This window comes from Neolamprologus multifasciatus, chromosome 23 (genome assembly GCF_963576455.1).
Source record: "Neolamprologus multifasciatus chromosome 23, fNeoMul1.2, whole genome shotgun sequence".
Lineage (NCBI taxonomy): Eukaryota > Metazoa > Chordata > Actinopteri > Cichliformes > Cichlidae > Neolamprologus > Neolamprologus multifasciatus.
In genome coordinates, this window is record NC_140460.1 from 17,533,364 (window position 1) to 17,557,836 (window position 24,473).

Genomic DNA, 24,473 nt, shown 5'->3' on the forward strand with positions numbered 1-24,473 from the left:
TGGATGTCTGGTAGCCGTTGCGACTACCAACTGTGACATGAATTTGACAATAGCAAGGGCTAACTCAAGTAAGCGCTCTGCAATTAGAGAATTACAATGGTGAGACCTGACAGGCTTGGCTACCAGCAGTTCTTTACCACTCTTGAGCACCTGAAGCTTCTCCCTAATCCTCTGAATAGACAGGCACCTAGGTCCATTTGTAATTCTTTGGTGATGTGGAATGGAAGCAGGCAACTAGAAACAATACAAGGAAAATACATCTATGCCATGCAGAGTCTGATTAACCAGGTTTTCATGATGCATTATGAATACTTCAGGAGTCTCCAAAGTAAGTCGCAGAACAATTTAACGGGTATTTGTACCAAAGAGAAATAGGGAAAGCAGACATTTCTACAGGTAGATATTATCACTCCAGTCCTGAATCTGTCATCTTACTGAACGAATATTCATCTTCAAACACACTGTGAGCCACGTTCAACCATTTCATCCAGACAAGTTGCTTTCTGAGCTTAACTGCAGATACAGGTATGCATAATAAGGAAGTAAAAAGTAAACAAAACAGATACCACAGAAAGGCTTTGAGGCCAACAACAGATTTCACTCATTAATATAAAAAGTACAGTCCCTAGGCTCGACACTTTGTGACCTTACCTATAGAAGAGAGGTAAGCACGTATCAATATTCGCACACATTTTTTCATAAAACATCAGTATATACCTCTGAACTTGAAGCACAAAACTCCTCTGATATGTTTTAAAGTTGAAAAATCTAAAGACATTGCTTTATAGAGAAAATTGATTGCAGGTAGCATAAACATTATTGGCCATTTCAAAGGTCAGCAGAATCAATCAGGGGTTCAGAGACTAATAAGAAAGTATCTATCTGCATTCATTTAGGAAAACACAGACAAAATGGGGGCAGGAAGGTGTGATGATATAATTTGACACTGTTTTCTTTGATTTTTGTAATTCGATTTTTACGTATCTTTGACAATCTTTTTTACCTGTTGGACTTGTTAGGACGTGTAAGTGGAAAGGGGCATGCTGCTGTACTCCAAATTCAATTTACAATAAAAACTGAGTCAAAGCAGTTTACTGTTTAAGCTGACTGCCCTAAACTGGTGCTATTATAAAAGGGCTGAATGCTCAAACATGGGCGTTAGGCTTCTGAGCTATTTTCCCATACATTTCTGTTAGTACACCTGTATTATTGCTGATGTGAACCTAAAAACGTTTCACATAAAATATGCAAACTCAAAGAGAACTTGAATGCTTTTTTTTTACCAACAACTCAAGGAAAGAAAAGTGGATCTTGAGTAGAAAAAGTAGAACTTTTCTCACAAATTACGCATCAAGTGACTTTTCACCAACAAAGGTTTCCAGTAGCTAAAATCTACCAGCCAAGTGTATATTTACCAGTGATGTAAAATTGTCCCTTTGTGTAACATTTTATTGTATTTAGCATTAAGATAATATGTGTTGTGATGAATCAAAAAGAGCCAAGAATTAATAGGTTCGAGCCAAAATAGAATATGCAACTCTACTGAACATCTTTGCTATGAAATAGACTTAAAAGCTCCATATTTTTGTGGTCTCTATAGGAGCTTTGTGTGATCTGCAGGTCAAAGCAATTGTTATTTATCTTATTTTGGGTTTTGGTTGAGTTCCTCAGTCTGAAACAAGCCATTTTAACATTTCATATCTTAACCCAACTGTCTTTAAATTAGCAGCCCCTCACAAAGGCTTAAAGAGTATGTGGGTGGGTCTTTTGTTCTCTCAGCCAGAGCTATGTGTTTGAGATGACCATATTAGGGATTCATCATACAAATGTGATCCATATGCTTTGTATTATTATAGGGTTTTTACTTTACAATATAAAGTACTTTGAGGCGGCTGCTGTTGTGATTTTGCACTATATGAATAAAACTGAATAGAATTCAGATGAATAAAAATTCAAACATAGAAGCAAAGCATTTAAAGCAATCTGAAGCCTTATGATTTAGACCAGTATTAATATGATCAAACAGCAGTGGAACAGTAATTATATGACAGACAAAAGCATACATGGCAGAACACATAATAATAGGCTGACTTTAGGGAGCTTTATCTACCTTTTTCTTTGCACATCACATGTTCATCCTAAGCAGCCAGTTCTAAAGCTATCCATTTCTAACTGCTGTTCATATAACATTTATAAGGAACTGGAACAAAGCATTCTTAGACGAGGTTTTAAGGATATGTATTCCTGCTCTGGTTTAATGTTTATTATGGTTCTCCTGCAGGGTAAAGCTCTAAGTGCACTGTGCAGTGAACAAACCTTTCTCTGTTACAGAGAATAAAGACATGCATTTACACTGACTGCACTTTATTACTCTGAAACATGCTTGGGTAGGTCTTGTGCTAGTGGGAGTGGGGACAGAAGCAGAAGCGCATAACAGCTGGTAGTGGACACTAATGGAGGCATCATCAATGTACCTCTGTTGTTACTATCTGATTCTACTGACACACCAAGGATATTAAAAATTCAGCTTCTATTACAGACGAGTGCATCCTGAAATGTTTTATTAAATTTTGCTGATTTTGATAAGAACACACAACAATGTCTTCTTAAAACAAAACCTTGTCTTTGGAGTATCTAATATTTGCTACACTTGTGCAACTTGTGCAAACTGCTTTGGCTACATAAAACTAAACACTGTGTTCTATCAATCCATCACTGTGACAAGTGTCTATTCTAAAACATTTTATAAAACAAACTTCCAATGCAAACTTTTGCCCAGTGGTAAATTTAATATAGTGGTTGCACTATTTAATATCATTTTAAATAAAGAAACAAAGTTTTCAAGATCAGGTTAATTAAAAAAGAAAAAGTATAGGAAATTTTGTCCAGGAACATTCAGAACAGTAGTGTTATACAACCAGAGCCAGGTCAGGCACCCGGCGAGGGAGACTGTTCTCTACTGTTGGAACATCAAAGTCGAAAGGAGTGGTGAAGACAGATGTGATGCATGACCACTTCAAGGCTTGACGGAAAAGTGCTGTTTTTAGAAACTGAAGCAGTCCTAAGTAGACAAAGGGTACGTGCAGGAGGAACTCCTATAAGGACGCAATGAACTCTATAATGGCACCAGTGAAATTCTTAATTTGGGAGATTAAGCTTGGACAACAACATGCAGGAACTAACAAAGTTTTCTGTAGATATGTTGAACTACTACAATTAAATGGTTCACTAGCATCTGTTTCTATGTTGGGCAGCAGCTCCTGTTCAATATGGCCACAATTATAGCCCCACGAGGAAGGCTGCAAACCTTACAGCCCTACTTCAAAGGGTGGGACATTTTTTCAGTTTGACAAAGTCCTCATTGCACCAGCAGCAAGTTAACAAAATATATTGTCAGTGCTCTGATGGAGATCAGATGGTGTTAGCAGTGTGTAAACAACAAGGCATATTCCAAGCAATTTGGATTTTTTGTTATATCTACACTCCCCTTTTACATCTAGTCCCACTGGTGCATGTAATAGATGTAGTATTCATTGTACTTTCTTTTTCTGTGTACCTTTACTGTACACAGTAAAGGTACAGTGACATCAGCGTCTTGTTCAACCAAACCAGAATAAAGGATATGATACCAAAGTCCTGAGGTTGGCAGACTGAACATGAACCATAATCAATGTAAGAAAGTGCTGGAGTTATAATTTGAGATGGCATAATGATCAAACCAAAAACTGTGTTTAAAGGATGGACGTTGCCTATTCATTTGAAAAATTAGCTTTTTAAATTGTAATGGGCTACCAACTAATTGTAACTACTATCAACTATTGTTGTTTTGGAGCTTAATGGGGACTATAATGTAGAAAATGAGCATAATGTTTTGTTCTCTATGAAGTGAAACTAGGGACTGATCTCATAACTCACCGGGAAAGTATTTACTGAGGGCATGGATCACAGGACCTGATCTTTCCATAGACTTTCTTTTGCAAACAAACTGAGTCGCCCCCTGCTGGCCTGTAGAAGAACGCAGCTCCAAAGCACTTCTGTATTGAACTCACTGTTTTTTAAGCTATCTCCACTCTTCATATACAGTCTATGGATAAAACATCCATTTATTTTCCTAACCCCTCATCCAGTTCCAGGTTATCATGAGCACTGCACATGTCACTAGTAAATCCCACTGCTAGCTAAAATGTTTTAGAAATATTTCCCCATTCCAAGCAGTATTTTTTCGTAAAATCCACTGACTATGCACTTTTGTTTGATCAGCTATAGTCACACAGACCCAGAGGTCTTACCAAAGCAGGAAAAGACAAGCTTGATTTTGTCTGGAAAGGACTTGTCCAGTGTAATTCATGTCATTAAACCCTTGGTCACAGACAAAATGGCTTCTGTCCACTAACATATATCAGCATAATACATCTAAACTATGTTAAATGTTAACAATTCTTGTTAAAATACCAAAAATACATGAAAGTGATCACAGCACTGCGTGAATGAGTTTCAGTGTGCCCAAAAGGTGGCCAGTAATTTCTCACACAGCCACAAATATATGGAACCAACACTATCACACACTGCTAGAATATACACACCTAGGCTGTGACCCTAATCCATCTGCTCTGAAAGGGATTAAACAGCATGCTCTCACACATTGTCACCACAGTCACGTGTGTTTCATTTGCACACTCCATGTTGTGTGCTGTTATGTTTGCCTTTTTTATGATTAATGTGTTGGGCTGCCTAATAATAATGAAACACCTCTTTGCTAGATTCCCAGGAGGAATCTATGAGGATATTCATATTTCTTCTTTCTATATCAATTACAGATCTTAAAGATCAGTACAGCTTAGCACAGCTGTTTAGTGACTCTGCTCCTATCTTTCAGAAACAAAGGACTAGAGTACCTATGGATAGCCAAATACAGTCATTAATATTTTGATACTGGCCTGAGACTTGGGAATCAAACCCACCTTTTAGCACCTGTTTCATAAATGTATGTTGTAATGGACAAACTGAAAATACTAACTTTCAGAAATGTCTTTTGAATGACTACACCACCTTTTAATAATTATTAGTTCAAAAGAATCAGACTGAGGAGACTCTACTTATTCAGGCTTTGTTTTATTTTATAATGTCTACATTACTGTAGAATACTGTTGTTTTAGAAAGGATTCTTTTCCATTGTGCATTTACTGAAGGTGTCTGAAAAGTAACACCAAACTGTCAGAGTCACAAAAACTATCTTCTTCAATTAAAAAAAGCAGTACTGCTCCGACCTCCATCGAGTCCTGTCCTCAAGATCATTGATTGTCCAGAGTCAACATGAAGAGGGAGGAGATGCATAAAAGCATTCAAATTATCTTGGAATAAGCTGCATGCCAAAGTAGTAAGGAGAAGTGGTGTTTTAAAGGCATTAATGTGGATTTAGTTGTATATTTCTCTTTATTCTTTCAAATTGATTAAGTCTTGTGTTTTGCTTGTGTTTAGCCTTCCTGCATGTGCTTTCTTAAGTTGCAGTGTGTAGTGCCAGCCTCGCCACAGTCAGTTTATAAAATAATCTAGTGTGTGTGCAGCTTGTTTTTGGTATTTCTTAGAACTCCACTCTCTTTGATTTTCCTGTGAGCTTACAGCACCATGGAGCCCTGGAATTGCAGCTGTCAGTGTTCCAGGTAAAACCACTCCGTAGCTCCTCTAATCTTAAAAAAAAAAATGCCTTAAGCATTAGCACTTTTTTGGCATCATTGAACCTATGATTTACAGAAAAGAATGTTTTTGCTGAAAAGCTACAGGGTTTATTCTCCAAATGTTAGGTTTATATTGTTGATTGTCATTTATGCTTAGAAATATTTACTCATATATGCTTAGAGTTTTATAATCAATGTCATGTTGGTAGAGGTTTGATCCTTAGCAGTCTGTGGAGACTGTGTGCCTCCCAGAGCACTCTGGCATGCACACACATCTTAAGGTCAGGAGAGAGGTTATATCTGCTCTTACTGATTTATGGTATAGAAGAACACCTACTCTGTATCTGGTTAAGTATAAGAGCCTTTTGTTCAGATGTACCGCTAGACTCCTGGCACCAGCTTTGGGGAGTCTTCATGGGGTCACATCTTGACCCCCCCCCCCCCACACACACACACACACACACATACTTACACGACACACACAGACAAGGTATTCTTTGTCCACATGTATACCTATATGAAACGTCATATGTTAATGAACCTATGCATATTCATGTAACCACAATAAAAGGAGTGCTATGGGGAACCTGGCTGAGAGTCTGACGGAGGTCAAGTGGGTAGAACGACACTTGGCTCCAGGCAGGCCTCCTTCATGCGTGAGTAACACAAAGAACTTTGCCTACTTGTGTCTTGCTTTTGCTGTGTAATTAAATTGTCTTGAACGTTCCAGCGAATAAGTTCAAGCTACAAACCTATCACCAAAAGTTTTGAATACTGAAGAAGAGAATCCAATGGCTGATTCTGAGAGGAGTAAAGTGGCAAAGTGCAGACAAATACTAATCCTGTAAGGCGACCAGTGTGTGTGAAAATTACCTATTATGTTTTTGATGCTTTTCATCTCAAGACCTTCCTCGCAGGAGCACACACGCAGGAGAAAAAGTAAATCCTCCAAGAAAGACCAGCAATCCCATCAAATGACAATAAACTCATAGTATCCAAACCCAGTCAGACATCCAGTAACAAAACCCCGGTCTGTCAACAGCGGCTGCTTCTTCTTCATTATCCTCCTCATCATCATCTCAGGCTGTTCCAGACATCCAGACGAACAAATCTCCGTCTCTCTCTCTCTTTTCTTGCATTTCAGTCGCACGCACTCACTCACACACAGAGCCGGAGCAGTCCCGGAACTGTTTGTGTGTTACTGTTGTTAGGTTTGCCTGTGGTCAGTTTTTCCAGCTCCAGCTGTAGTAAAACAGCTCAGCTATGAGCAGTGAGCAGCCTATAAGAAGCCACAGAGAGAGGACTGGGTGGGAGCGTACGTCAGAAGAAAGAGACAGAAGGAGGAACACAGAGGAAAATATAGAGTGGAGCTGAGCTGCAGCTGTGTGCGTGTGTGTGTGTGTGTGTGTGTGTGTGTGTATGCATGTTGCCCTGATCATGTGTGCTTCATTTTTGCAGGCTCCATGTTCCTGCCACAGAATCTGTGTGCTGTTATGTCTGTGTCTCTTTTATGAGTCCTGAGTTATGTTGGGCTGCCAAATGTGGACAACATGTGGAAGTAAACATTATTACTGAAATACCTCTTTTGCTTGATTCCACTCAAGAGTAATCTGACGCTAAAAAGATGTTTTGACCCTGATCTTTCAGCGCAGTATTGGTTGTATTTATACACTTAGCATTTTGGATAGTTGTTTTTGTTGCCTTCCTAGAAACATGAATGTCTGGTTTGCCATATCTATTCACAGAGAAATTAGGTGTTCAATTAACTGTAGTGTTCACTGTTAAACTCTAGATATAGTTTTACATGAGTAAAGCAATAACTTTTACTTGTTTTGAGTTGGTAGCTGTTACAATCAAGCTTCTAAACATATGGCTGAAAATATTTTTGATGTTTCTATAATCTATTTTGAGAGCTCGATTTTTAATTCAATTTATGAAAATGAATGAAAATGACCTTTGTCTTCACCTACTGAGTGATTCACTAAACACTAAACACACGAGAAGCGGCAAGGGGGGGTCATTTTGACCCTTTGGTATTTTAAAAATCTCATAAATGAATTAAATTAAATTCTGTTCCTAAAATTGGGGGGGTGGGAATTCGGGTTGTGTTGAATTAAAAAAAAAATGAAATCTTTACTTTACCACTTTTATCAAGAACCCCGTGAAGGCATTTTGACCTCATAGTAATTCATGTAAAACCACTACTGTAGCATGCCACCTTGCCGAGCAACACAATTGTTTATATAAATTTTGACATGAATACTGCTATAACACAAGCCAGAGCTAACTAGATTTGTTTGTTAAATAAACACTTATGGGAGTGTATTAGATGAAAAATGAATAACTACTGATGGAATGAGGTTGGGATTTTAAGCTGGAGCACAGCGGGGCAGAGCTGGGAGTGTTTGACCAAACGTGTGGAGAACCTTGAGGGTTGCTGGCTGTTCTAAGCAGCGGGGAACTTACTAGAGAGTTCAGAGTGTGGAGAACTAATCTCTGTAAATGTGAGGCGAAGGAATGCGGACTGAGGTGGAGCAGAGAGAACACTTGATGAAAGACTGCAGGTTTGGTGATCAGGGGCAGATGTGGATGAGATGATGTGTTTTGGTTTATTCTAATGTGCATTTTAACTTAACAATCTGTATTGAAGTAATCTCAATCTTGGTATCAATCCTGAAACAATGCACTGGATAAGCAGATGAAGTAGAAGACAATGGACGGATCGATAGATGCATGTACACAGAGATCGATGCGGCAGACACAAAGAGAAAACACGGAAGTGACATACTGACATCCACATACAGCAGGAACATAAAAACTGCACGTGCACACATAAACAAGTGCACATGTGAACTTGTACACATTGTTTTCAGCACAATGCCTGTTCAGTTGTTACATGTATTTTGTGACCTACTTCCTACAAGTGGATAAACATTACTGCATTCCCAGGCATGTAATTTGTGTGTGTGCGTTCGTGATTCTTCCACATTGTACAAAGGTTCTCAAAAACAAGAAGTCTGAGCAAGTGAAGTGAAAAAGCAGGACAGTCAGATTCAGATTCATTCAGATTTCGATACATGCTAGCCTCGGCTTTATGTTGATTCTAAAAAAAAAAAGAAGGGGAAAAAAGGAAAGTGTTCAAATGAAGCAGGTTCGAAAGGAAATAAGTAATCAGAGTTGGGGAGTAACGGAATACATGTACGGCCGTTACGTATTTAAAATACAAAATGTGAGTAACTGTGTTGCATTACAGTTACCGTTTAAAAGGGTGGTATTCAGAATACAGTTACTTTGTTGAAATGAATGGATTACATGGCGGTCTTTTCCTGTTTCATATGTTAGGCTATGTCCTCTCTATTTTTGGTTTCCCCGCAGGTGGAAACCTAAACAAAACACGCATTAAGAGGCTCTAATGTGAACTGGGAATGTTACATAGACTAGAGTCTCTATTAACAGCATGAAGCAGGATAACAGCGGTCTCATGAATAAGTTCAGTGTGTTTGGAGTAGACCCACATTATACTCGCAGCTACCATTTTTAAGTGGAAGTAGTGGGCTGCCCCTGCTTTTTTAAGTTCATGCTGTAACCGCATTAATTTGTGAAGATCTGCTCATTACAGACTTTATAGTGGTTTCCAATTTAAAATGTTTGCCAAACAGTGAATATGCAACGAACTAATTTTAATATACCTGCACGTCTTTGATGAAAAACATATGATATGTAAGAATTTGTTTCCATTAGTAAAAGGTTTTATATCACATGTGAAAACATGCAGAAGTTTATCAAACACGGTCTTAAGACAGCTTCCTATCTCTCTTTGATCTCTGTCAATCTCAGATACAGGGAGCACACAAAACAGATGCTTTTTTCATATACAAACACAAATACACAATTATGATGCAGAGCCTGTGTTATTTTTGGGTTGTTGTTCCTCAAGGTCTAGGTGAAGGGGGGGCTTCCTATTGGTTCTCAGGAAGAAGGCGTCAGCACAAGAAAACAATCAGAGGATGTCCAGTGACAGATCCGCTGATAACACTTCTCTGTTTCTCATTCCCTGACACACACATACATTATCCCAATGAATATCATTATCACCTCATGAAATGTGGACTGCTAATAATGAGTCACAAGCCTGATCCTGTTTTTAACCATGAACACTGGGGCATCTTGCAACGTGTGCATTTCTATATGCATTTGTTATGTAGCCGTCTTTGTTGTTGTTGCCATAAATATGAGCATGCTTGGTCTTGATCTTGGACTTGACAGCAACTGACAAAACAAAGCACTCTGATGTTTGTCCATCACTCAGCACATATGTTGAGTAATGGGAGCACAGAAACATCTCTGTTACTACTGTAAATCACAGGTTTCAACCAACAAGTAGGATGTTAAAGCCAATGTTAAAGAGTTCTGCATGAACAAACATGCTTCCTACCATTCAAAAATCAATTTTAATGACCAGCTTCAAAATGTAAAGACCCCATATTGGTTGCCTTGGCAGCAAGCAAAGAAAAGAAAAAAAACGAATAAACTGGAAAGGCAGAAACTGTTTCTTAATATCTCTGTGATAAGGTCCAAAAAAATCTGCATAGGAAGACTAATGGCAACAAAAACACAATAGATACTGGAGCTCATTTCTTTCTTTCTGTGCCATATAAGCAAGGATATTAGACAAAGATAAAAGAACCTGCACGTATTCTAACAACAGAACGATGAACTTCAACCACAACACTTCATCCAAATGAAACTATAAAGCTTTTTTCTTGGTTTGTGCATTCATCTGTGTATTGTTTTCAATTAGGAAACTCCTATTAGCTGAAAATGATGTACTGGATTTATCTTGTACACTTGTACATTTTCATTGCTATTAGGATTATGACAATAATGGTCATTTACATATTAAAGTTTTACTTGTTGTTCTCACTCTTTGTTGGATTTTAACACCTCTGTTCACTTTTTGTTTGTGTCTTGTATTAATCATCACTTTTTATATATTTTGCATGATAATTTGAATTAAAAATCCTCAATCGAAGTTCTTTCGGTGCTGCTTTAATCTATGTCGAATTGTTTCATCAGAAAAGTAAAATTTTCTTTAGATACATCTTTTTGTGTGGTAAAACTGTGAACACTAGTGCACACTGTCACGTTTGAATAGGTTAGAATGCCCCATTCATTAGAGGCATAGAGGATTCTACACAGTCTGGTGAAAATATGAAACCCAACAATTCACATAGAACCATTTTTAGGAGCATAACCTGAAGCATGATCAAATAATTTCAGCAAAGTATCGATTCTTCTACTAGAACTTTAATTTGTACAAAGTTTATTAAGAAATTGCAGCAAAGCTTACGCACTCCAATCAGCCATATTTTCAGTACAGTTCTCTTTTTTTGTACAAACTTACTAAAGATTATAAATGAAATTAATTACTAACATGCTAGTATGCTAACATTAGCTGTTCTATAGGAAGGTTCCTGAAACCGCTGACGCCAACAAACAAGCTTCATTTCCAACTTCTTCCAATGGGATCTGAAGCTTTTGTTGCTTACATCTGTTTTACAGGTTTCATCATCATCTAGAATTGAATAAACAGGCCATAGCAGCAGGATTGATATGAGCTACTACAACATGAGTCAGCAACAATAACAGTGTAAAATTATTTTTGTTATTAATAAAGACATTAAGATTTTATTGACTAGGACCTAACAGCAACTGAATTTCTGTGTTTTCTGCTGCTTCTGGGCAGCTGTCTCATACACACAGAGTCATACTTTATAAGCTGCAGTAAAAACATCTTTTACATTGTTGCTTGTCAAAGTAATTTTGCTTCTTTCAAGCTAAATTTTTAGTGCTATAGTGCCCAAATTTCTAATCACTCCCAAAGCTTGTATTGAACCAAAATTGTATAGTAGTCTAAAGGTAACATATTAAAAGGGTTGAGAGAAGAATGTAATGGTGCATAGAGGATTTACATACTTCCTAGTATGGCTGATTCAGTCTCCTGACACACCTCCAGGAAGCTGTAGTAAGATTCCATCTCAGCAATGGAGATCCGTACAGTGGAATAAGGTCCATAAACGTCCATATTCACCACAACTTGTAAAGCAAGATCCAAAGGTCTGATGTAACAGCCTTCCTCAAGATTCTGTTTGTAGTCAGAATAAACTGAATCTTACATGACTGTACTGCATGTATATTCTTTTCTATGGTATCTACCTGTCCTGCCTCCCCACTGACTCTGTAAGAGAAGCAGGGGGGTGATCCATGTTTGTCTAATGCTTCTCCTGTCTGTTACACACACAAATAAACACACTTTTTGTTTTCTATGCCGCTGTGCTGCTGGACCTGTTTGTTGCATGTCCCTGTACAGCCCACAAGATACCTGTAACCTCTCTACTTCTGTCTATGTCTGTTCCTGGCTCTCTGTCATAATCCCTGCTACAGGGTAAAGCCTATTACAGGTCATTTGCATACACTCACACCTGTTACAGTCACAGACCTGCTGTGAAGGAGGGAGTTTACACTCTATGTAGACTCTATTAGAGGTTCTTTTCTACCCTGTACACTTCTCTCCTAATTTTGAGAGATTTTGTGTAATTTTGTGAAATAATTAACAACAAAAATACAAATAAAAAAGGATACTGTGGAGAAATACAGTATTGTTTCAAGTGAGCCAGTATGCAAAACATCAGCATCCTGGCTGCTCACCCACATGAAATGTAGGTGTAATATTTTCGGTCACACCTGTGCTCTTGCTCTAATGTGACAATACTGCAAACCTTTTAAACACAATCACCAACCTATGATAAAGTCAAGAGAATCATTTTGAGACATTGTCAAGAATAGTCTTTTTTTACATGCAACACACAACTGGGGATTATCCGCACATGTATTCTCTACTGGAAATATGCTGCTTGGTATAGGCAAGGGATGGCACCAGGAAGAGTGTAGACATTCTCTAGCTCAGAATGACCTGATCTTGCGTAGGCTTCGTCTGACATTATACAGACTTTTAGTAAAAACCATGTAATGCCTGATAGGACTTATTCTGACACTTAGAGCACTGCCTTGAAATGTCTAAAATAGTTCTGAGCTGAAATGCATGTGAGAAAACAGCTTATTTATATGGTGAAAAAAGCTCTACCTGCTGAAGTCTTATTTTAAGCTATCGTAGAAGTGGATTACAGCAGTGAACTCTATTCAGGTACACACTGTACTTAATCTTTTATAGTTTTTACCCAGATAAAAATCAGCTCATGTAACTTCAAGGCACTAAATAAAAGAAAAGAAGTTTTTTTGGAGGTGGCTAAAATCCCATAAGCATCTCATTTGAAGGTTTGCTGTATGGTGCTTTATTTCTGGCAAGTGAATTACCTGAAATTAGTTTGTGAGTACAGAATCAAAGAAAAACGGACCTTTTTTAAATGTTGGCATTTTTGTTTGTTTGTTTGTTTTGTTTGAGAATTCATAATGATGAGAGACAATCAAAATACTTTATCTCACTTCATTACCAAATGAAATGATTGAAATGAAATCATTTCTCAGCTCAGTTTTTCAGATTTTTCACATGCAAATAAACAGATTTAACCAGCTGGAGCATCATCTAGTGGTGATGCACTCAAATATGCAAATTGTAAAATAAGATTGTTTTATCTCACACATACAGCTCGACGCTGCTCCGGATCTATCTGTAAAATAATTTCTCTGTCTCCTCAGATGTGATCCTAACTCTGCCAACAAGCGATCAAACTGCCCGACTAACATCCTGCAAATGCATGAAAGCAGCTGTGATTCAACTTCAACTCCTGGATTAAACCATTAAATTCTCCCTGCTGTTGCCTTCTGTTGAGAACTGGATGAACCCAGAATCTCTGTTTCTTCCTTTTCTTGTGTAGAAACACCAGGAACAGCACATCATTGCTGGATGTGAACTGCATTTCTTTTTTTTGTAGTGTGTTTTTGAGGACAAATTCTTTTGCAAAACCATAATGCGTTTTGGTGCGTATTTAGATTACATGACAAATTTGCATCTCAAATAATTTAAATTTCATCTTGTACTTTAAGGTCCAATGGTCAATTCAAATTTTAATTTCATATGACAGAGCCTGTCACACCTGCCTGTGAGGATTTTAGGTTTCACTAAGGTTACCCTTTCCTCTGACTGTCATAACTGGTCTCTGCTGTCCTTTGTCAGTCAGCTGTATCTGGAACTCTTTCGTTTCAGTCTAAAAACTGAAGTTCTACAGGACCTTAACCTTAATACCTTTTTCATGTGCAGTTATGAGTCGAGTATCTCTGTTGGCCTTTTTGAAAAGTTGATGTTGGTTCTCTTGATGTCAGCCAGCTCCTTTAATTCCCCTGGAGAGGCTTGCTGTTCCCTTTATTCTCTCCTTTACTGCCCAAGATACACACTTTATGTTTGTTCTGTGGGTATCTGCCTGTGATATCCATGCATGCTTCATGTTTCATCCTTAATAGTTGATCTAGCCCTTCTTTGTGGATGCTCTAGGTACTGGACTTCAGGAGGAATCTTCTGCTAACAAATTCTTAAGCTTATAACAGGACTGTTGATTGAGCGAGAATCACAGAAGCACCAGTGACCTCAGATAATCCTTGTAACAAGTAAGAAAACATATTTTTCAGCTCATTTTTCAAATAGAGCTTCTGCACCTTCTGTAATAGTTAAATTGACTCTTTCAATAACTCCTCACCACTGCATAAGCTATTATTATTCAGGTGCCCGTTTAAGTTATTTTGCCCTCTTCCATCTCTATGCAGTCTCACAATCAGTGTTTTGCATTAGTTTATCATGTCACAATAAGCAAAAACTGAGAAATCTGCACTTTGTTAAACTGTGTTCGTGCAGCCACCATGTATAAAAATGTTAGCATGTACAATAATGTAGCTTACCTGCTTGTATTTTATATTTCACAAGATCAAATACATGTCAACCTCTAAGATGTTGTCAATCATTTGTATACTTTTTGATTTGTCAAGAACATTTGAAATGACAATGATAACAATCCCATAGCTGTGACATTGTTGCTTCTTCCTTGTGTTGCACACAAATTCTTGACGCAGCATCTACCATACAGTCTCACAATTCCCAAACCAATCACTCAACAATAATGTACCACATGTGCCAGGCCGGTCTGTCTATCTACTTGACACATACAGGCACCAAAAGTCATGTGAATTTAAATATGGTGTTCAAAAATAACCAGAGACCAACTAAAATGAAAAAGACATATAAAAGCAAAACTAAAATCTAGAGCAACATTTTTACACATGAGACAAAGTCCTGTCAGTTATGCTTCCGCCATCACTACTCTAACCTTTGTTGTAAATTTGTAAACTTCCCCACCAGGTAAGACACTAGGTTTGAGTACTTTCATTAAAAAGTGTTAAAGAGTTCCCAGTCGATTGCAATGTGATGGCAAGAGGTCTTGAATGCATCTAAATATAATCATGCCCATAAATCAATAACAAGAAAAAAATCACCTTACACACACATAAATTACTACATATTAAAAATAATGATCTATAATGTCAATAAGTTTGCAGTTTCCCATTTTGAAGGACTTGAACAGTCACTAAGTGTAATTTCAAACTAACCTAGATTGGGATAGACTAACACACCACACAAAACTGTATTAATAAGCTGCAGGTCCATGTCACTCCCACTCCTGACAAACCGCTAAAGACTCGTGTGGATCTCCATCACTACCATTGACAAGGTGGTACTAAGGAAGCAGCATTATTATAGGCTTTGACCCTTTAAAGCTCTTTTACTGAGTACGGATTAAGTCAAAGCTATATAGCACACACACCTATAACACAGTCACTACAGTCAATATGACAGTCACTTACATATTACTGATCCCATGTTGCTGCTGATCTTTCTGTGACACAGTGTACAGGAGGGGCTGAGCCACACCGCTAAACCAACATCCAGTCCAATGTCCACAGCAACACACACATACAAAGATCTGGTGATACTACAGTCCACTCATCAGGGCTGTCTGGTTTTCCTCAGTAGTTCAGGACCAGTCCTTGTCATTTTGTGTGTAAGAGTAGCGAGAGACGACAGAGAGGTATGGATATGTGTGTGCTGATGTTCGTGTTTTCGTCAAAGAGGGGGGTTGAGCCTCTCCTGGCAGCCTTGTGACCGGCTTAGCTGCTCAGTTCTTACCACAGTTTACACAAATATCCTCAACAATACTCTCATCAGGCAGCGGGGACTTCCCTTCTCCTCTGCATCCTTCCATGTTTACTCCCAGCTTTCCTTTCCCCCGTCCTGCTTCTTTTATGCCCCCTCCTCTCAAATGATTTTTAAGGCTTCTCCACATTGTTTCTTCACTAGTTCTGGCTATGGATGCGTGTGAGATGGCTGCCACGCCCTATCTATAGACAAAGCTTTAGACTTTGAACTGATCATGTATATAAAACAGCACAATTAGACCGGTTTTGGTCACACTCAGAGTCAAAGATGCATTTATTCTAGTTGCATCGAATAAATTATTCAGATCGAAAAAATTGTATGAGGTTGGTTATCCATCAATAAGTGTTTTCCCTCCACCTCTTCTCGGATACTTTTAATTTCTTAGTTAAAAAATGTTAAGAAAATATAAAATAGTAAGATGGCGAATATTTACATGCACATCTGTTGGGTTGTGTCCAAAAAGCGGGTCAGGACTGTGGCGCATGTGTCCAAATAGTCTAATAAGTGTGTTACAGAATGTATGTGATATATAATAAATGTTCGTTGCAGACAATAGTCTTGGCAGTTCATCCGACTTCTTCTTTTAGGTTAAATGTTGATATTTTCTGATTGTTAAAACTTGAACATGAACATATAATATTTAAGGTGACTGAGGAGGATGCATTACTGCAATTTGGCGTGACACATTACTTGTATTTGAGGTTTTATCGTACTAAATTGTATCTGTTTAATTCCATTGGACGTCTCTTTTCACACATGAAGATGAGAAAAACCACTGAGTGCTAATCAGCTGCGACCAAGACAACTACAGTCATCAGCAACAGCCAATATCTGTCAGTGACCTCAGCCTCTCAGAAATGTTTGTCCTTTCCACACGACTACAGGACTCTTCATTAAAGGACACGCAACAAAAAAGTTCTGGGGTATTGTAAATCAGTTGCCTTAGTTCTTTTTGTGTTGTGTGACTGGATAGTTTGTGGAGGAGAAATATTTTCACTAAAATGTACCTAAGTTTCTTGCTTACTGTGTTGTTTAACATCTAGTTCACACAATTTATTCTTAAAATGACTTTTCTCAGAAACCTCTGGTGTTACAGTCTAGCCTTATACAGTATTTCCATTCAGACAGTTCACGCATCAGCCTGAATCTTTCTCCACTCGTGTTTGAAAGTTGGTAATGTTGAACTTCATGTATATCAGTTAGAGCAGCCTGTAGGAATTGAATTTTTCAAAGCTATTTCAACAAAAAGAATAGAGCCTTTATGCTGCTGGTCCATTTAAAAAAAAAAAAGTCTCTTTTTTGGTCAACTACTGTTCTAACCGCTGACATCATGGATTATGTCACTGCAGGCCTTGGCTAGCTCACTGACAATGACCTTCTCCTGCTGGAATCAGAAAATCACCATAGACTTGAAATGACGCAAGCGAACTATCTTAAAGTGACAGTCCAGGATGCACAAGACGTGCATTTCCACACATTACTGAGTACTGACGTTTCAGACCAGGCACTAGAGCAATCTGAATAATTGATGAACATGGCATTCCCACCAGTCCCAGATCGAAAAGGAACAGATGTTGTTTTCTGTTCTCTTTAGCACTTTATTGTTAGCATAAAAAACAAGCTTTCACTCGGTGTGTTTACCTGTTAAGTTATTGGTGAAATCATTTCAGAACTTTCAAGGAAAGCAAAACAGTTAGCGTTTCTGATAAACTGCAAAAAACTGGAAGTGAAACTATGAAATGATTCATGTCCTGATGAGCGTTTCCAAAGAACACTGTGATTACAGGAATACCTTTCAAAATTTATCAAGTATCTTGACAGCCAACTGAAGTTTTCAAAATGAAAAACTAAAAGGAAAACAGTTGTTGTATCAACGAGTTTGCCCTGTAGTCAACACTGAAACTGTGACCAGACCACTTGACCTTGGCTCATTTGACCTGCTCAGCATTTATCCTCTTAAAAATTGTTCTGTAAAAAAATTAGGCCAAACTGTGAAAGTTCTCCTGTGCTATTGTTCAGGTCTATTGTTGTGAGCAGGACCGTTCAGCTGGCCTCTGTCCAGCAGACAGAAAGAAAGACACTTTCCAAAGGATATGGTGTGCCTCCCCTCCCCACCTCCACTCCTGTATCATATACAGGAAGAGGAAGCAGAGAGAATACAGTGCTAACGTCATCACTACAAAGGTTGGCGCTGTTTGGAAGCTTGGGTGGGTGACAGGGGTTTCAGGCAGGAGGCCTCTGAATAATATTACAAATCCTGAGCTGCTATCAATAGGCTGCAGTTGAGATTTCAGTAGCGGACCTCTGAAGACGTGTAAGATGAGAACGCTGTCAAACACAGAAAACTGGTAGTGTAATGTTAGATGAATCTCCAGAAAGATACAATGCAGCAAGCTAAAAGCCAGGCAACAATACTGCTAATTCTGCCCTGTTGTATCTTATACCAAATGACATATATGACCACATTATGATTTGAGTTCCAAGCTGTAAGGATAAGCATCTAACCTAGCACCATAAACTCAATACAATATCATAAATGATATATAGCGATTTTCATACATGCACTACAGACCACCTAGCCTTTTTAAGGGGGCATAGCGAGGCATTAAGAAGCTACTCAGAAGACATAATCTCTTCAGCATGTCCTGGGTCTGCTCCATAGTCTCTTCAAGTTCAATCAAGCCCAAAACACCTGGAGGTAGACCCAAATGACTTCACCTAACTCTATTTAATCCTTTCCAATTATATAAATGTTTGTAATTTATTTATTTGACATGTAAAAGATAGCTGTGTACAACAGTCAGCCAATAAGATTTACATTTTCTGAGTTATGTAGAAAAGATTTCAACCGAGAAGAGGAATCACAGATCCATAACAGGTCGGCATTTTGTTGGCAAGATAACTCATAATTAAAACAACTGGGAATTGTGTAGGGGAGACAGGGGATAGTTGTAACATAACGTTTGACATTTCAACACCTGAATGCACTTAGAACTATTTATGTAGCTATGTGTGTGTGACCGAATGCAGAAATCTAGCTTTGAACATCCATGAGAAGAATTACTTTTTTTCATGGTTTACCTTGGTGTGGTTTGCAAAGTGCTTCAGAAAGATGAGGAAATCTGTTTCTTGCACCCATCCTGATTTATTTCCATTACCAGTACTTCCTACTGGTCAATCTCTGACAAAGTGGTCTGCATAACGTATGCGTGGGAACACAAACATTGGAGGAATTGTTTTGCCAATGGCATTAACCGCATATACAAAGGTGACCAGTGAACCTCTCTCTGTTTAATATAAATTAAAGTAATAGTGTGGTAAGTTGTAACATCTGCATTATTGTTACAACTAACCCAGACTGTTGCTGTTACAACTGACCCAGACTCCTATAGCCATGAACTAGCTAACATTACAGCCAACGGCTAAAACATTAGCACTAAATACCTACACAGAATATATCCCCATAGACATACAAATAACATAATTTAAGTTTGATGAGTTTAACTGCAAAGCAGATAATGCTATTAGAAATTGACATAAAGTTTAAAAAAAAAACTTACTTTTTTGCATACAAATTATTTTTTTTCTTCTTAAATTGTCTGTGTTTGCCAAAATGTGCTAATTCTTCACATGTGATAGAAGAAATGAATTGGGCATGTACAGGATGAATCACATCATTTGAAACTTAGCTCTGATTGGAGAAATTGGAAGTGCTACAACTATCCCTGGTTTCTCCTACAAGCTAATATGCAACGTGACTAACATAACATTAGTCACCTCCTATATGTGCTCATAATGACATCACCAGTTCAGATAAGGTTTGAAAGTGTTGCCTGAAACTGTTTGGCTCTTCCTCTGCTTCTGCATGCTCTGAAACCCAACTCATGTCAAACAGTATCATCTTATAACAGAGGTACAGTACATTCTCATGATCTGTCTCTACTGATCTAACACGCCAAGGAAAATTGATTCCATCTTTGATCAATTACATTCTGCCATTTGAGGCTTCTCCTCATCCTGCTGCCTGCACAATATCAAAGATGAAAAGCCAACAAGCTCTCTTCAAAATGACTGTACAGAAAATTAGAGAGAGTGTCTGTCATTCCTTTAATGACAATAAGCAGAGCTGGAATTACATCACCAAAAGCCCTTATAGTTTGTTTTGTTTATACTCATAAAGGATGCAAGCATATGATCAACTGCAAAGGTATATAAATGGCAAACATTTACAGTGTAAGTCAACATTCATTTAAAATAGTAATTTAATCAGTGTCTGAAGCTGTGGCTTGGGTCTGGTCTAAGAAGGAACAAAAATGAGCTCCCCGCTGCTGAATGAGCAATGTGTTGTTGTGTTTAACTAATTAAGAGAGAATGCTTGAAGTACTGCAGCAACATTAATGTGTAGGTTTCTGTAAAGTGGGCTTCTCTTTAAATGCTGTTCCTATAAAACTACTTGTTAGCACATTTGACTGTGTTTAATAGACTGTGAAATTAAGTACAATTATAGATTAAGTTGTCATCCATTCCGTTTCTGATTCTCTGCATTAGTATGCTTTTGGTTGTGGTTGAATGGTGAAAAAAATGACCACCAACATTTTTCGGTAATCACTTTCACTTTACCCTGGTGAGAAATATTATAAAGTCATAGAATGATGGCGATTTCATAGTAACTTTGAAATCCAGTGCTCAGGAAATTCAACTGCACTTATGCTTAAAAAGTATGACAGCGCATTCTGTTAACATGGGCCTGCTGTGGTGAAACTACAGAGCCCCGTAGATGAATTCCAAAAAGGTGCATCTTAGATAACATGCTTTTTATGCAACACTGGAATATAGCAGCCTACCAGTTGTAACAGTGAAAAGCTGTATTAGGAAAAATTGCCTCACCCAGCCATCGACTCATACTTTCCTTTCCCGCTGAAGAGGTGATTCACTTTAAGTCTTGCCTTTATTAAAGCTTGAGCATCTCCCAAGTAATTTTGTTAAGTAGCACAATGCTCATTTAGTTGTCAGTTAAACAAATTATTGAAAGAAGTATAAATGCATATTAGGCAGTTGCAGTATGAAAAAGAAAAAAAACTGCAGTAATTTACATGATAATCTGTGTCGCTTGAGTGTAATGTTAAAAGTTTGTTTTCATGAGCTGTTAATGCATATTTGAATTGTGGGAGAGCAATATTTTCTCACCTTTCATAAAGAATGGTTCAATGTATCCAGTGCTAAAGGGGACCATACATGAAGCAATGCAGCACATTTACTTAATTAGAGAATTCATCCAGCTCTTATTGTTGTTCCCAAACAGATGCTTCCAGCTTCACGTCACTCAATTAGGAACCTTCTTAAGTAAACTGACTGTTAAACTGCAGCCTTTGACTGGAGCCCATCCAAGCTTTCACTGGACACACACTGATACTGGTCATCCATCGCAAAGCTAACTCGGATAGACAGGCAATTATTCACACTCACATTCACACTTTTGTCAATTTAGAATCACTGATTAACCTAACACGCATGGGAGGAAACTGGAGTACTTGGAGTGAATCTATGCAGTTTTGTTGTTTTTAAAAATATATATATTCCTTTTATTTGCCTCTAAAAAGTGGGGTTAAGGTTAATTGTAATCATCAATCACAGAAAGGAAAGGCCTTTAACTGGACATCCAATATTTGTTATGAAATTTCAGTACTGTATAACTTTAAGACCGAACTGAAAGGCCTGAAGTAATAAAAAAAAAAAAATAATGCACAAATTTTATTAATGACAAATTGACCTGCTGGATTTTAATTTTTTAAGTAGCTGCATAGACAGATCATTGATGGCTGGGTCTGTGTATTAATGATGTGCAGACATAAATCAGTTCACAGAGTCATATTGTAGTTTCGTGTCATTCTATTTTGGACTGAAACAAGTCACACTACTGTAAATCAATTAACTTCAGAGTGCAGACTTAAAATTAAGTTACACTCAGGTTAGCATGAGCCCAATATCATTCGTTTCTCAATTATATAATGGGTATAACAAGTAATCTTTTAAAAACAGGTGAAGAATATAACAATATCCAGTTAAATTAACACCTTTACAGAATCATCTGTGCTGCAAACACTGGTGGCAGCATACTGAGCGAGCATGATTTCCAGTAAATTAATTCAGAGCCAGTTTCCATAGTAACACTCTTCACAGGCTGCCCTCCGCCCCCCTACCCATCATTCTCTTAGCTACTGTGCAGTGCAGGCAGTGCAGCAATGGAGAATACTGTGCAATGCAACTGTCTCCAGCGTGGCACATTAACCTACTTCCACACCAGAAACAACCCGGATGCGGAATTAGAGAGAAGGAGGATGAAAGATGATGGATGAATGAGGAGAGAAGTGCAAGGAGAAAAAAAGGTTTGAGTGGACTGAACAGCATGGAAGGCAGAATGAAGGACACACAGAGGGGAGAGAAAGGACGAACTCGGGATGGAAAAGAAGTGATTACTATGAGAGAAGGGCAAAGAGGAGAGGTGGAAATAAAAGGCACAATGAAAAAACTGAGTAAAGGTAACAAGACAGAAACTTAAATGGGCAATATCAATGGAAGATTCAATATGTATCATCATTATTCATATTAAAACAAGAAAATAAGATCCTGGTCTCAGTAATATTTACACGCATCAAAGGAAACCGTTAATGTATGCCAGTGAAAATGAGAATGAATTGAAAAATCAATTTAAAAAATGTTGATTGCTGCTGAAAATCACAACTGAACCCAATGACTTCTCTGCTACACTCTTTGGCACATGTTCCTTCTTGCCCATCGCATCCCTCTTCACTCAGTGGTCCTGATGAGAGGATGGAAATTCCCTGCCTCCATTTCATTTGCCCTGCTTCCTAATTACAAGTCAAAGATTTATAGATAAAGATCTTTCACCACAACGAGGGTATATTCCAAGAGGCGGGCTCTCCTTAGAATTTCCCATGAGAGGATACCGTTTAAAACATCCGCTCCTCTTATTCTAATTAATCCACCTGAGAGCGAAACATGAACAGACAGACAAAGGGGGGAAACTGAGAAGATATACGATGACTTACCGACATGAGTGATGACACACTCGACCCTCTGTAGCAGCTCCTGAACCGACATCTCGTCCTCTCTCAGCCAGCACAGCATCTCAGGGTGTGGGTTGCATCCACTCTTCTCTTGATCTCTCTTCGTCTCACTCTCTCTCTCTGCTGCCACGCCTCCTCTCGTCACCCTTCCACCCCAGACAGTCTCCCCTGCTTTTTCTCCCTAATCCAATTTTCTCCTCTGAGATTTGTGTCTCCCTTTCTTCCCCTCTTATATGTTGATTCTTATTTATACTCTTATTCTAAGTCCTTCCTCACATTTATCACCATCACAGAGAGCCACAAAGCCTGGGGATAATGATAATGTTGATGCCACTCCCAGCCACTTAGCTAAATAGTAAGTCTACGTATAAAATAACCACGCTGCTAGTAAGACACATATAAAATGACAAAAAAAAACCTAGTTGGGGTTGATAGAATAGAAAATAAAATAGCTTAGTCAATTGAACGGCGAGCAGGGTAATCTGCCAGTCAGTGTTCAGTAAAAAACAATGGCAAGGTAACTGTTAAGCAATTAAACAATAAAAGCCAGAACAAGTCAAGCGGAAAGACAACAAAAGAGGCAATTTGTTTGTCACCCTATCAGTCAGAAAACTGTGCCAATAGTAAAAAATAAAACTGCATTTTCAGAAAATTTGTAAGTAAAAACATCCAATTATTGATCAGCCATCCAGACACTGATAGAGCCAACCGTTCCTTGTCATGATGCTCCAAGCCCCAACTGAAAACCAGAAAAATCCTCATAGAACAAAAGTAAATATTTACAGCACCTCTAACCTAGGAAAAGACAGAATGCTCCTCAGCCAGGGGAGATAGTTGAGTCCACTCCATTGAAAGGGAAACTCCTCAAGCCTGATGGGCAGGAAATCAGTGGTGCTGCTGCTTTGATGATGCTCTATTTGCTCTCATAAAGAAGCTGAGTCACACAGAGGGAAAACGAATCAGAAGGCTGCTTCACCTGCCTGCAGGGCGGAGGGAGAGACACAGAGCTGGCTGAGGGTGGGGTGGGGGTTAATAGGTCCAAGAGAGAAATCCTGGTGCCTGGAGCTGGACTGTAAGAGGAGTGGAGCCCCAGGAACACACAATGATTATCAAATTAAACATTATAAAAAATTATATATATTCTGTTTTTGTTAAATATGTGGGAAAATAACATAAAACATTTTTAAAACCCTACATATTTAGCCATCAAAAAGACTGTGTTAAATTAAATAACTCTGATTTAATCATCATCACGCAAGAGCACGAACAAAACAAATCATTCACGCTTTCACTTCACAGAGTCATTCGGTGCTACTAAAGCCACTCTGCTAATCCAGCTCCACATTTTGCCTGAACCAAACAATGTAAGGGGCTCTAGCATCTCTCCATGGCCCTGTATGCTCCTGGGACTGTCTATTAGCCAGAGACATCTGTGCTCTTGCTACTCATTCATCTTCTCTCTGCAGGCAATCACAGGCCGTACAACAG

At 38.3% G+C, this 24,473-nt stretch overlaps 1 protein-coding gene across 11 annotated transcripts in view; it reads right to left on the minus strand.

The window, feature by feature from the left end:
• Positions 1-24,010, minus strand: part of mcf2l2 (MCF.2 cell line derived transforming sequence-like 2) — a 111,006-nt gene extending 86,996 nt beyond the window's left edge. For 3 of the 11 annotated variants that reach the window (XM_085149875.1, XM_085149882.1, XM_085149881.1), the window contains exon 1: positions 11,652-15,520. In XM_085149875.1, the coding sequence (XP_085006001.1) occupies positions 11,652-11,760 (109 nt within the window). In that variant the 5' untranslated portion in view covers positions 11,761-15,520. Of the gene's footprint in view, positions 1-6,548; positions 7,677-11,651; positions 15,522-15,545; positions 16,501-22,967 lie in introns of those variants that run through there. The other 8 variants (XM_085149884.1, XM_085149883.1, XM_085149876.1 and 5 more) reach the window with 7 other exon arrangements.
• Between the last annotated feature and the right edge of the window lie 463 nt (positions 24,011-24,473).